Source organism: Columba livia, chromosome 2 (assembly GCF_036013475.1).
Source record: "Columba livia isolate bColLiv1 breed racing homer chromosome 2, bColLiv1.pat.W.v2, whole genome shotgun sequence".
Lineage (NCBI taxonomy): Eukaryota > Metazoa > Chordata > Aves > Columbiformes > Columbidae > Columba > Columba livia.
Window position 1 is genome coordinate 45,520,864 of NC_088603.1, and position 12,922 is coordinate 45,533,785.

General features: G+C 38.8%; 1 protein-coding gene across 4 annotated transcripts in view; it reads right to left on the minus strand.

Moving 5' to 3' along the window:
* Positions 1 to 12,922, minus strand: part of ZNRF2 (zinc and ring finger 2) — a 60,045-nt gene that overhangs the window by 20,881 nt on the left and 26,242 nt on the right. For 2 of the 4 annotated variants that reach the window (XR_010470147.1, XM_065051652.1), the window contains exon 2: positions 7,165 to 7,260. Coding sequence is in view for 1 of the 4 variants with exons in the window: in XM_065051652.1 (XP_064907724.1) it covers positions 7,165 to 7,260 (96 nt within the window). In the remaining 3 variants the exon portion in view is untranslated. Of the gene's footprint in view, positions 1 to 7,153; positions 7,261 to 12,922 lie in introns of all 4 variants that reach the window. The other 2 variants (XR_010470149.1, XR_010470148.1) reach the window with 1 other exon arrangement.

Genomic DNA, 12,922 nt, shown 5'->3' on the forward strand with positions numbered 1-12,922 from the left:
CTATGCCTCCCTGTCTCTTACGTGAAAAGCAAAATAATAAGCAATATTGATACCTCAAACACCACCACTAAACCTCCGAGATTACATCTTACTAAGATAAATGGGGCAGTCTGCAGTTCTGGGAACTGCTGTTCAGACAACCGAAGTGCTTCCCTCTCTGTGACACTATGTTCCCATTCCAGGAGGTTTCTTCACAGCGACACCATTAGAAATACACAACTTACTTTTTGACTCCATAGCAAAGGGTTGACAGTTTGTGGGTGTGAAGATAAGACGCTGCAGCCTCTAAAAGTGCTGCAACTCCACGCTATCACAGACTGACCCAATTCATCCGCTGACTTGAGGCTGAAATGGGGTCACCGAAGCAGGTCCTACCGCCTTTAGGAGGTAGGTACACGCTGAACTTCATTGTGGCTTTATTTAGTGACATTTGTCAGTGCTACTTTTTAAAATTAACCATCTCCCTCCCAACAAACCTGAACTCTAACAGGCTGCTTTTGCAGTGGTGCTCTTCTGTGAGGTACCAAAAACTGCTGCAGGAGAGATTTGGGATGGTTGGAAGGAAATAAGGCTTTTCTGAACAAAAGGGAGGAAGGGCCAGAGTTTGCCACTGTTCCTCTTGGCCATCTGGTTTGGACAAGTAGCTATCCATGGCCTACATGGTTGTGCTCCTCCTTGTTCAAATGTTGCCAACAATTCCCAAAGGGAGGAAGTACAAACTAATCAATATATTTTAATCACGTTCTCCAAACACAGTTTTGCTCCTTAAAATTGTAACAATTATTTGCAGGATGAGCTATGAAAAGCCTGAGCTGACATTATACCAATTCACAGAACAACAGGTGTGCAAATGTCCAAGATTAAAATTTTATTGACTATAGTGATGTTCTACTGTCATCATATTAAGCAAAATCTCAAAGTTTAATAGATGTGCAACAGTTCTAATTATTTTCAAGAACCACTGAAGAAAACAGTTTTAAAACATCAGGGAAACTGACTGAACCTCCTACATACTCTGCAGGATGTTCATGAGTACACAAGATCAGGATGAGTAAATGTCACTATTTTAACTGCAAGCACAGGATAAGTGTCTGTTTACGCGTCCTGTTAAACTACCTTATAAAGTATGCTCTTCTCCCTCAGCACTCCTGAGGACAGAGCACAGAACCATCTAAGTCATAGCAAGAAGCTAGAAACTTTCAGGCAAGAATCTTGTTAAACTCCAAGAATGGAAGAATTAAGAAATTCTATGGAGAAGTTTATACTTCAGGTAAAGTGGAACAAAAGAACTGATTTACCTTAGTATTATTTTGTACTGCTTTGCTTAAAGTCTAGTCCTATTAAAGGATGAGGACAAGGAGGAAGGCTTAAGCTTTTCCAGGCAGACTGGCAAGATGCCCTTTTGCAAGGTCTTTAGGGTGTGATCTCAGGAACCTTGGCAGAGAAGTGAACTTGAAGTCAGCAATTCTTTTCATTTGAGACTGAAGTTTTGCGTGTATCAGTCAAAACAGTTGACAGCATCTGTCCTGCTGAGTAAAATACTCTCCCTTCTTTTGTGCACTGAAGTGACCAAGGAAATCAAGTCACTGCACTGGGCAGAACTACCAGAATAATGTATTTTGGTGGTCCTAACGTTAGATTAAGGTGTGTTATTTTTCTTCCCTTCTACTGAGCAATATAAACCAAGTAAGTTCTAGCACAAGTAGCTTGCCCCAAAGCCATGAAACAGCCACCAATCAACAAAACTTAGAACTTGTGTTAGAAAAAATGAGGTCAGTCCCATTCACAAAGAACATTTCAAAAATATTTTTGTTAGCCCTTGAGGTGACTCATGTCAATCTTCAAGACTCTACTTTTGATCAATATGCATATGTTATGGCTGTCATTTAGCAGCTGACAACTCCTCTGGCAGGATTATTGCTCATGCAGCAATTCCAGCTCAGGATTCTGACACTCACTCACATGCAGGCCTCAGCATGTGGCTGTACCAGCATTTCTCATCCCTCACAAAACAAAACTTAACCCAATACCTCAAACTGATTTAGAATAAACAGTGTATTTAAATCCTCACGACAAAACCTTGTTTTGCCTCCTTGCTAATCTAAATCAGTTGCGCTGCTGTGGCCCAAGTCACTTTGAATTGCGTTAGATGGCGCAGGAATATTTAGCTAGCTGTGCATGGTGTTAGATGTGAATAGCGCAGATGACAAACTGTGTTGCCAGACAGGAAGAGAACACTGAGTTTCGCTCAGGTTTTCCTTCCAGTACACCTACCTTCATTTTCAATATTCTGTCTGTAACAGTCTTGCCACATACTAATGCTCTGTTTGAAACACAGCTGGATAAACTTCAAATATAAAATCATATATGTAATCCATGCTGTGATGTTTGATCCCCAGCTCTTTTTTGGCACAACAGAGCTAAAAAAAAATTAAAAAACAAACAAACAAACAAACAAAAAAACCAAAACCACTCATTGTAATTTAAAAAGAAGAACGGTAAAGTTGTTACCTTGAGTAAGGGAAAAAACCTCCAGCAGCTCACTCACTGGATGTCTCAACACTCTCCCTCTCTGAAATTACACTAGAAAAAGCTTTTCTCCTTAAAATGAACGTCAGTCAATATGTCAGCCAATAATCAGGCTGATTGCCGTATCTGAATTAAACGCAGAGTGGTCCGAGTGAAAGCAGCACTGATGTCATAGCTGTACCACCCTGAGCAAGCGGCTTTGAGGGGACCCGCTTAGAAAGTTTCCAGCAGAACGGTGTTCCAACACAAAGTGCTGACTTGATGAAACCCAAAATATTCCACAGGAATGTGCTAATGCAATCAAAACTTTTGAAAGAGGACAGGCCGGCTGGCTGAGCCAGCCAACCAGTCTGGTGAGCTGACTGGCTCTCCCCAGCTCTGCGGGGTCACTGGCTTCCCCGGCTGGCCAGCTGCCAGGCCCTGCTCTCAGAGCAGCCCTTTAATAATAATAATAATAATAAAGCCTTACAAAGTGTTCTGGGAAACAAACAAAGGAATTTTAAAATGAAAAAACTGATTACTTCAGAACCAACTGCAATGTTTCTTCAAGAGGAATTGGTTGCACCAGCACCTGAAACTTGTGCTCCTAAAGTCACAAGTCTCTCCTGCGTCTTCTCAGCTTTTATAAAACATCTTCCGGTGGAAAAAAGTATCAATACTGTACAAAACTAACAATAATTATATTAAAAACCTAATCATTAGCAAGGAATTAAAGGCAAGTTTCTTCCAAAGCACTGAGTAAATTCAAGTAAATGCCCCTGTCTGACTAAAACACAGGGCTACCCTGTAAGCTGGCCAGAGCCGTCCTTAAGTGGGCTCCCTGTGTAACTCACCGTGGCAAACTGGGACGAGACAGCACAACGGGCCTCATTAAACACTTTGGAGAAGCTCAAAGGAATAGGTATGGCTATATAGTATTTTAGCAGTGGTTTTCAAAAAAAAAAAAAAAAATATCTGTCAACTAGCAAGCAACCCACTTTATTCATAAAAGCAACTTTTGCCTGTGGCTAACTGGTGCATGGGACCTACTCTGGCTTCTCCGCAACTCAGCAAGTAATAGTATGAAGAGAGTTTTGAATTGCTAAAAAAGCAAGGCTATTTAAGACCGTATACACCAAACACCACAATGTTTTTGCGCAATTCCATTCATTTAACCAGCTTTTGTATCAAAATGCCTAGACATCAGTTCATGTGTGAGCACCACAAGTAGTGTAAGAGATGTGGAAAAAAGTTCCACAGAATAAAGAAAGAGCTCTTTTTACATGCCAAATTGAGTCAGCAATGAGATCTCTGTTGCAGGCAAGTCACATGATTTTGAAAGAATAAGGCTAATAAAATGTACTGATTTATTTGTATGAAAATCAGCACAACCTCCAGCACAGAACTGGGACAAATTTGTGACTATTCTCTTTCAGAAAACACATGTAAATCAGACAGCTGCCAGAGTTTGCAGTTCACTGACCCTTCCTACTGCCAAATGCAATGCACAAAGGTAGCTCAGAAAGCAATTAGAGATTGGCTGGGAGGACTCATTAATCTTTTTGAACTTCAAATCACAACTAGACAGTCTTATAACATTTTTGTGGGGAAGACTGCATGCCTCAGATTCACATTTAAAAAGAAAGATTTGTCTTTTCAGAATGACAAAATACATACAATCTGCTCCCTGTTGTTTCTTAGAAAGAACAACTAATACTTTTACAGTATAATGAAGAAACACATCTAGAACAGAACAAGACATAAGCATAGTTCAATTCAACTGCTCAGTTTTTAAACATCTCACCATCTGCAAAGTCTAAGGCTCATTTCAACTACTTCCAACACAGAATTTAGAGACAAAAGAAGATGAGGGGAAAAAGAGAAAAAAAAGAAAAAGAAAATATATTTTCCTGCTAGTGGCAATAGGGCTAGGAACCTCCAGCAAGCAAATGAAGCCTACTTGACTCTATGCGAGTAGGTACGGCATAAGGCCAAGATAACAATGAGAAAGTAAAGCATAAAGACATGCCTTCCATTTTGGAAGAAGGTATCAAAAGTTGATAGCAGCATCTTTTCTTCTCTCAAGCGAAACTTGAAATGCCTTTCTTATGGCTTATGACAAAAAGGCAGATCCATCGCTGATCTCCTCATTATGGCAAACAGCAAAACATACAAGAAAAAAAGTGCATGCATGTAGACATTCATATGCAATTCTGGGCCTGTTATCATGGCGGGATTAAGTTAACAATCTGCTAGTTAATTCTATTTCATTAGCCTCATTAACAGGGTTACAATCATGCCACAAAGTAATAACTGAGCACTGTGCAACTCTGGAGCCATACCTCACTTCTTTTGTGCTGCAGTAATTTAAGTAACCAGCTATAAACTGTAATTTAAGATTTAGTCCATGACTCTGGGAGCTAACCAACTGGAGTTACAAGGATCAATGCACACTTCTACTAAGTGTTTATGAAAATGAGACCATACCCTAAGTAAGCGTCTCTCAAATAAGTCTATGTAATTTAGTAGTTTTCTCCTTTCAAGCCTATATAACCATTTCCTAGAATGAGTTTCTGAGGCTTTCTATACAATCCTAAATTGAGACATGACACATTGCTGGTAATAACCCGTATTGCATTGTCCACAACTACTTTTGTTGTATTGCTGATTATTCAAAGAGTGGGTTCAGGTGCCACTCACGGTTTTTGCTTCTGCTCATTTATATGGAAGTTTGGTGACTTAAGAAACTGTGCAAAGGCAACAAGATGGCCCAAAGGAGCTCCAAACAGCAGTGTGCCAGCTTAGAGAAACAGTGCAGGAAAAAAAGAGGCTGCATATGCCACAGTTGTGATACAAATAAACATCATAAATGTCACTAAGAGAGTATATTATGTAATTACTATATTTTTTGGAAAAAAGGTTAGTCAGCTGAGTGAGCTCATACATACATATAGGAAGCTGCAGTGGCAAAGGATTTCCATCAGTCAATGCATAATTTGTGTGCATCCCATCAGCTGGATTATAGCCAGAGCTTGCTCTCTGCCAGCCTGCCTCCTCCTGCTCCACCCTAACTGATCCCAAGTGCATTATCCCTCCCTGACTGGGGCGACTAGACTGCTTCTCCCTTGTGTTTAACATCCCTCAGTACACAAATTTTTATCAACTTGTTTTGGAAAATGTTCGGTCCAAGCTTTAAAAAAGTGGAACAAAGAGAAACAAAGGTGCCTCTGTTAGATGAAGTCAACCTTCCAAAATGTATGTGTGGTAATACCAGGAGAAAAAAAAAAATACTTTTCCTGAGTGCTATGCTTTGAAATGTATTTCATAACTCAAAGTATATGATTTCAAATTGATTTTTCAATTAAGAGTCAGCATTACTGCTATCCAGACAAAGAAGAAGGTGGACCCAACCACGTCTCAAGACTTGTTCCAATAAGAAAAAAATCCAGTGTAGGATACTGTAACAGCAAGGTGCCAGGAGGGTCAAAGAGCCTATAACACTGAAGGTTATTTATGCAATAAGTAACTTATGTTGGAAGGGACCTCTGGAGGTCTTCTGGTCCAGTCCCCTCACTCAAAGCAGGACCAAGTTAGACTAAGTTGTTCAGGGCCTTGTTCAGTCAATTGCAGATCATCTCCACGGATGGAGGTTGCACAACCTCTTCCAGTACCTGCTGCTGTGTTTGACCACCCTCATTATGAGCATTTCCACTTTACATTGAATCAGATTTTTCCCTGATGCAGCTCGTGACTACTGACTCTCAACTTTTTGCTGTGCAGCTCCAAAAACAATCCAACTTCCCGCTCCTCCACTACTTCTTTCTCATCACCTTCTGTTCTCACATATTCCACATCGGATGACTGGTGAGCTACAAGGTCATTCAGAAGACACTGTAAGATTTCCTGATGGCAGGGCACTAAGATTTCAGTAAGATTTTCTAATTCCTAGTTTTCTAAAACCTTTTTGTGTGCTTGCTGTAGAACTGATCATCAGCCTAAGCCACAGTGATAGAAAGGTTTGATCCCAACAGAGGCAAAAGTCCTGTTTACCTTGCATCAAAGATTGCCTAGGAGAGCTCAGTAGTAAGGAAAAAATTGGCAAGTTTCACTAAAATAACAAAAACATACATATCTACCAGTTCTTACGAAGTATCACATACACAATCAGCTAAATGAGGAGAAAGTTCTTTAGCTCCTTTAAGAAATGGTAATTTTCTTGAATAATGTGCAAATGCACAGTGCATCAAGTTACAGTCCTTAATAATGTCTCAGAAAGAGACTTGATTGACCTACCTCACTACTCGATTCCATTAGATGAGAGGACATTTAAGCTACGCATATCTCAAGCAGACACTAAACACACACTGAGCAATATGTGATCTTGTGGTTAAAAAAAAAATTGAATAAACACACTCAAATAAGAACAATTTTATATTTGCAGAACAAGTCAACAATGTAAATTACATTGGCATGAAGTATAGTCCTGGTCCTAAGACCAAGGTCTCAGAAATTATTTTGAAAAAATAAACTACTTGCAAAAACCATACATAATTTCTGAGTCCACTGAACTAGTTACCAGAGTACCTTATTAAATAGAATTATTTTCACTTTAATGATTAAAATGAATAAATAATTATCAGCTTACTTCTTTCTTACCATTGTAGGTTATCCTTGGCTTTGTCAAACACATCACAAGATGTAAATCCATTTCATCAGAAGATACAAATTTTGAACATACAGGGCACTTGAATCCTATGGAAAATAAAAATATGTAAGTGTGAGTACACTCAACCGTGTTGCAAATATGTATATTTAAACAGAAAAACTATTCTGCGCACATTAAAAGAAAGAGAAAAAATGTATGATAACTTTTCAGTTTTGACCTGACATTTCTTAAATTAATATAACTCCCTTGATAGCCAAAGATCTCAAAACGGACCATCGTTTCTGCAAATTGATCTGCTGCCAATTGCAAACATGTCAGCACCTCTGGAATACAAACTTTCCCAACAATTCTAAGAACAGTTTAAGACAGGAACAAGAAGATAATATGAATCTACTAAAACAGAAATTAGAAATGTAGAGAGAACATAGCCATTAAAATCTGAACTTGGGCAGGAGCCCTAAATTAACATCTTCATTTTCACCAGGAATAGCATTGACACTTTAACAAAGGATCTCAGTTTTACATTTCATCATGCAAGGTGCACCATCTTTTACCAGTCTGGGGTACAGGGAAAACATCAACTCAGGGGTGCCACCTCACCTACTGAATCACTAATATTTCCTGTAGCGCTGAATTCATTTGACTTCTCTCATCCTAGCCAAGCATGACCTTGTTTAGCTTGTGAGGTCACAGCCTAAGGCAATAAGGGGTAAGGAATAATTAAGACAGTCTGGATTTTGAGGCAACTGCACAATAGTCCATAGCAAAACTGCTTAATACTCTATGTCATTACCAAAGCCAGTAGTCTTCCAGTTAAAGGACAATATTGGCTAAACTAGTTTCACGGTCCATAGAAAAGTTTGAGAAACGTCTGACTGATTTTGATCTGCTGAATAATTAACACACAAGTGACAGACAAAAAGCCACAAAAATGGATCTTGATGTGTAACAGCTGTTAAGAAGTTTACCTACAGGACAACATATGATGAAAATATCCAAATCCACACTCAGTGCAAAGAAGCAACTTCTTCTTTGATGCTGTTGAAAAGTAACGATGCAGGTTTGTATAAAAGGCCACTGCACCTTCCACCAGCATCCACATCTGGGCCTGTTCCCACATGTTTTAGTTTGTTGCTCATTACTTTTGTACTTCTAACCTTGGAAGTCCACAACAAACCGAGTCGGTCAAGGATGACAAGCGACTTGGTGCTGCACTTTCAAGTTACTGATGCCTGAGAATTTTGATCTTTGCTGTTTATTATTATCCAGATGTAGATCAAGCAAGTAACCTGAAGCACTTGACAGAAGTAATGCACTTCATTTATCAAGACTGGTTTTTTATTTCTAATAGGAAGCAAGTCAAAACAGACAACGGCTAACACCCATGAGGAACTCTGAGCAGCAGCTGAACATGGACTGGAAACCACTTCCTGAGCTGAAGTACAGTTCTGATTCTTCCCATTTTAGTCATAAACAGTTCATATCTATTTCTTCTTGTGTCAATCTTCCATTTCAGCTTAAATATTGCTCTTCTCTCCTCATTTTTCAATCCTCCTCCTCCACCCCACATCTTACAAACAATAGCTACAACCACAGGTTAACAAGCATTTAACAGCCAAACACACCTCCTGGCGGGGGGTGGGGGGAAAGGTTGGAAAAAAAAAAAAACAAGTTGGAAAAAAAAAAGTTGAAAGGATTAATTCAGCCACTGGGTAGCGTCCTCTTCCCAGGCTGCATCTCAACATGACCAAAACTGAAAATAGTATCTCAATCATACAAATACCCCAAACCACCCATAACTGTTTTGTTATGGTTTTCTTCAGAAACTGACCCTAGGTAAATATTCTCTCAAACTTTATCAGCCTAACGCAGCTGATTACTTTCAAGTCTATTAAAGAGTTCCTAAGATCCATGCATTATTCTCATTTATATGCTTCTGTAAGACATAATTGACAACATATTTTGATGGAAAAAGCACATAACTTCCTTAACACAGTGCGGACTGAGTCCAGCTATGCCAGAAGAAAGTGTCTGCATTACAGCAAGTTAACATTTACATTCACGGCTAGTTATGCACTGGGACAGTCATTAACAGGTTCCCTTTGCTTTCTGGACAGAACCCTTCTAGCTTATTCCCTAGGTTCATCAGCACTTCTAACTGGGAGTGACGGGGGCAAGGAAAACCATCAATAGGTGTTTAGAACCATTGCTAAAGTTAACAGTGTTATTAAGAAGGTATATATCTCAGGTTAGTAATAATAATGCTTTTACTTAAATCTATGCTTAAAGACAGCTGTGAAAAATCTTTCTGGTTATCCACTTATTCAGCTGAATTTGCTTATACTACCATATACCCCTAAACCTAGTCAACAGTCTTCATTCTAGCAATATAAGTACGTATTTTAACAATATAGTATCTCGTGGCTTCTCCAGTGTCAAGGGACATCTGAAGGTAAGAGCAAAACAACTACAAATATCCTACTGACACCACAAGTTTGGGATATCCAACTGCTGTAGCTGTCCTTGACATGTGGAATGACACACTGAAGAACCCAAGAACTAGAGGACATGACACTTAACTAAGCCTTAGCTGCCAGTGGTAAAGGTGGCTGTGTAGAAAAGATGTGCTTCCAGTGACCAGCATCCGCTGCATTCCAGAGACTAGTATAACAGCAGAAAAACAACCTGGAGTTTGCAACACTTCCTGAAACATTTTTCAAATACAAGTGAAATCCAACTTCTCATTCCTTCACAATGTTCTGCTGCAATAAGCAGCTCCTGGATTTCTCCCCAAGAGATGCAGAGTGTATGTTTTGTGTGAAGGAAATTACCATTTCCAACTCCTTTAGTAACCTCAAAGAAAAAAATATTTTTACTGTAGACTTTATTTTTAACTGTATTTGAAAAATGTAGCCAAGTGAACAATCGACACTGTCCACAAGCCAGTTAAAGGTCCTTAAAAAAAGCTGGTTATTTCCCCACCTTTCCTCAAATCAGAAGGCAATAGTTTCATGACCCAGTTTACAATTAACTACTCTGTAAGAACAAAGACTCTATTGTACCACTGCCCAGCAGGCTAACAACATTTCTAGCCTATGTTTGTTTTTACCAGTCTCAAGGAACAATTCCGATAACTTTAAGAAACTTTCACATGACTTTAACAATCAGCAGCACGTCAAAAATAACTTGCTCTCTACATGACTTGCTTTACTGAGTTTTGCAGATAAACAATGCATCCACAGACATTTGAACAACGAAGTGGAAGTAGTCATCAGATGAGGTGGCATCACATGAAGTGTCCTCTAAAAACCACAAAGCTCAGTTAACTACTTTCTCACTCTCTTTACAAGGAGAGCACAAGATATAATGTATAGTTATAGGTAAAAATCCAGCATCCCTCATCCAAGGTGAGGAACTATCACCTTTGTATTAGGGTCATCACTGTTTGTCAGCGTATCCCTACAAAGTTGTCCTTCCTTCTCCCAGCAGAGAGGACACCTCAAGTCAGGGGGAAAAACCACCTCCCACCCCATTCTCTTTCTGTACAACAGGAAAGAACTGAGCAAGCACATGCCTTTAGCTGACTTTTACGACTGCATGCTTAAGAGACAGGGAGACAAATTCTTAAAAGCTCCCATCATCTAGTTTCCCAACCCTGACTGCAATGCTGAAAGTAACATACTACTTAAACCAAAACCTAATCCTGGAAAAAAAGTACAATTACAAGAAAAGAGAGACAGAACAGAAAGTTACAGTACGGCTACTAGGTGGCACAGAAAGTTTGATGTAACTAAACCTGTGTAAATAGCAGAACTTAAATATTCAGAAGTGAATTCTATCTCTCATTTTCTCTTGAATGTATCACTTTCTTCAGACACTGCTGTCTTTTGCAAATGAACTTCCAGTTAGTCAAGAAATCCCATCTTCTCTAACATGCATCTATTGAACTAGTAACTTTAATCTCTGGCAGGCTTGAAAACTATCCACAGGGACAGGTCAACAGGTGGCTACTAACTCTATCTGTACCAATTTTCAGCCTCCTATTGATATCTTCCTGTGTTTGCCTGGCTTTGCAAACATCAGACTGTTTAACTTGCAGTTCAGTGCATAGCGAAGCAAACAAAAAACATCCAACGAATAACAAACTCCTGGACCTCTATATTTTTTGCAAAATCACATTGGCACTCATTCTTGAATATCTACTTTGTGATGGGAATTAAACAACAGAGCTAAGAACTTCCAGACAATACAGTGCAGAGTGTCACATAACTGCACATGAAGGAAACATGTTAAAGTGGTATTAGACTGGCACAGAAGAACGGATGATCCTTTTAGTCAATATTAAACAGCTGTAGCAAAAAAATAACCACAAATAAAACCCACACCAACTAAAAGACTGCATCAAGAAGATCAGAGTAACCCTTCAGCAGAAAATATCTCAACTGGCACGTTGCAAAAACAAAACTAAAAGTATAATAAGACCAGCTGTTCTTTTGAAATAAGTATGCAACATATTAGTATTTTAAAATTTTGAATCCATGTGTTTTCAAATAAGATGGATAAATCCATCCTGGTTTACATTTAAAGAAGTCATAAGAAAAGAGAAATCCTTGCATACACATACTTTTCTAAAATGTATTTGACAGTAAGAAGCCTGACAAGTGTTACTTATATACTTACAGTTGTTCTTTGATACTTAGAAAAGTAAGTATAGACAATCTGGAAGCACAGCAGCCAGTAAATATGACAGTATGAGGGTACTATGCAAGATTACTGTCACACAAATAAAGCCTGAATAATGATGCTAAACCAAAACAACACAAATAATCCCCTCCCCACAATAAACAGAAAAGACCTCACATAATCAGAGAAACATGTTAGAAAGGACCTCAAGAGGCCACCAAGTCTGTTGCATACTGGGAAATTGGGTTAAACATAATTAGACAATCTAATCTGCCCTTAAAAATCAACTAGTGAAATATTTCACAGACATCCTAGACAACCTACAATGCTGATCAGCTGTTTCTAGAAGTTAGAAAAACCTTCCCTTATCTCTAATCTGGCAGCCTGCACTCACAAGAAAGGTTGATTTCTTCTTATGTGTTCAGCAGACATGGAAAACAGTCGGCACCTGTCCTCAGTATTAAAAAAAACCCAAACATGTTCACACTGGAAAATGTGGGCCCTTCCTCTAGCCTGAAAAACAAACAAGTTAGTCTAATCTTTCCTCACAGGCCCTGCTGCCTAAACCTTTCATTCCTATTGCTGTCCTTTAGGCTCTCTCCAACCTTGAAATATTGCATTGCCAAAAACTTGGCATAACTTCAGGCCAAGACTTTGCAAGTTCTAAGCAGAAATTAATAGTTACCTATCACATGGTTCTGTTATAGTAGGTGCTGAGTATCTATATATAGATCTATTTATACACAGAGAAATCTCCTTTAGGTATATAGGCACGTACATGTGCATTTTAAACAAACCCACAGATTATTGGCTCATTCCTCTCATGACCCATAACATTCCCTAAATCTTCAACAGAATTGTTACTAGCCTAGTTCCATTTTTTAGTGGTATGTTTTATTTCTCTTCACATTTAATCATTCTCATTTGTCTTTTTTAACCAATTATGAACAGTTTTCTGGCATGTTAAAAACAGTTAAGAACTCCAATTTCACCCTCCACAGTGTTTTCAGATCTTAAAAGTTTGTCATTCTATTTCCTTTTTAAAGTGCCCACCCTCCAAAAAAA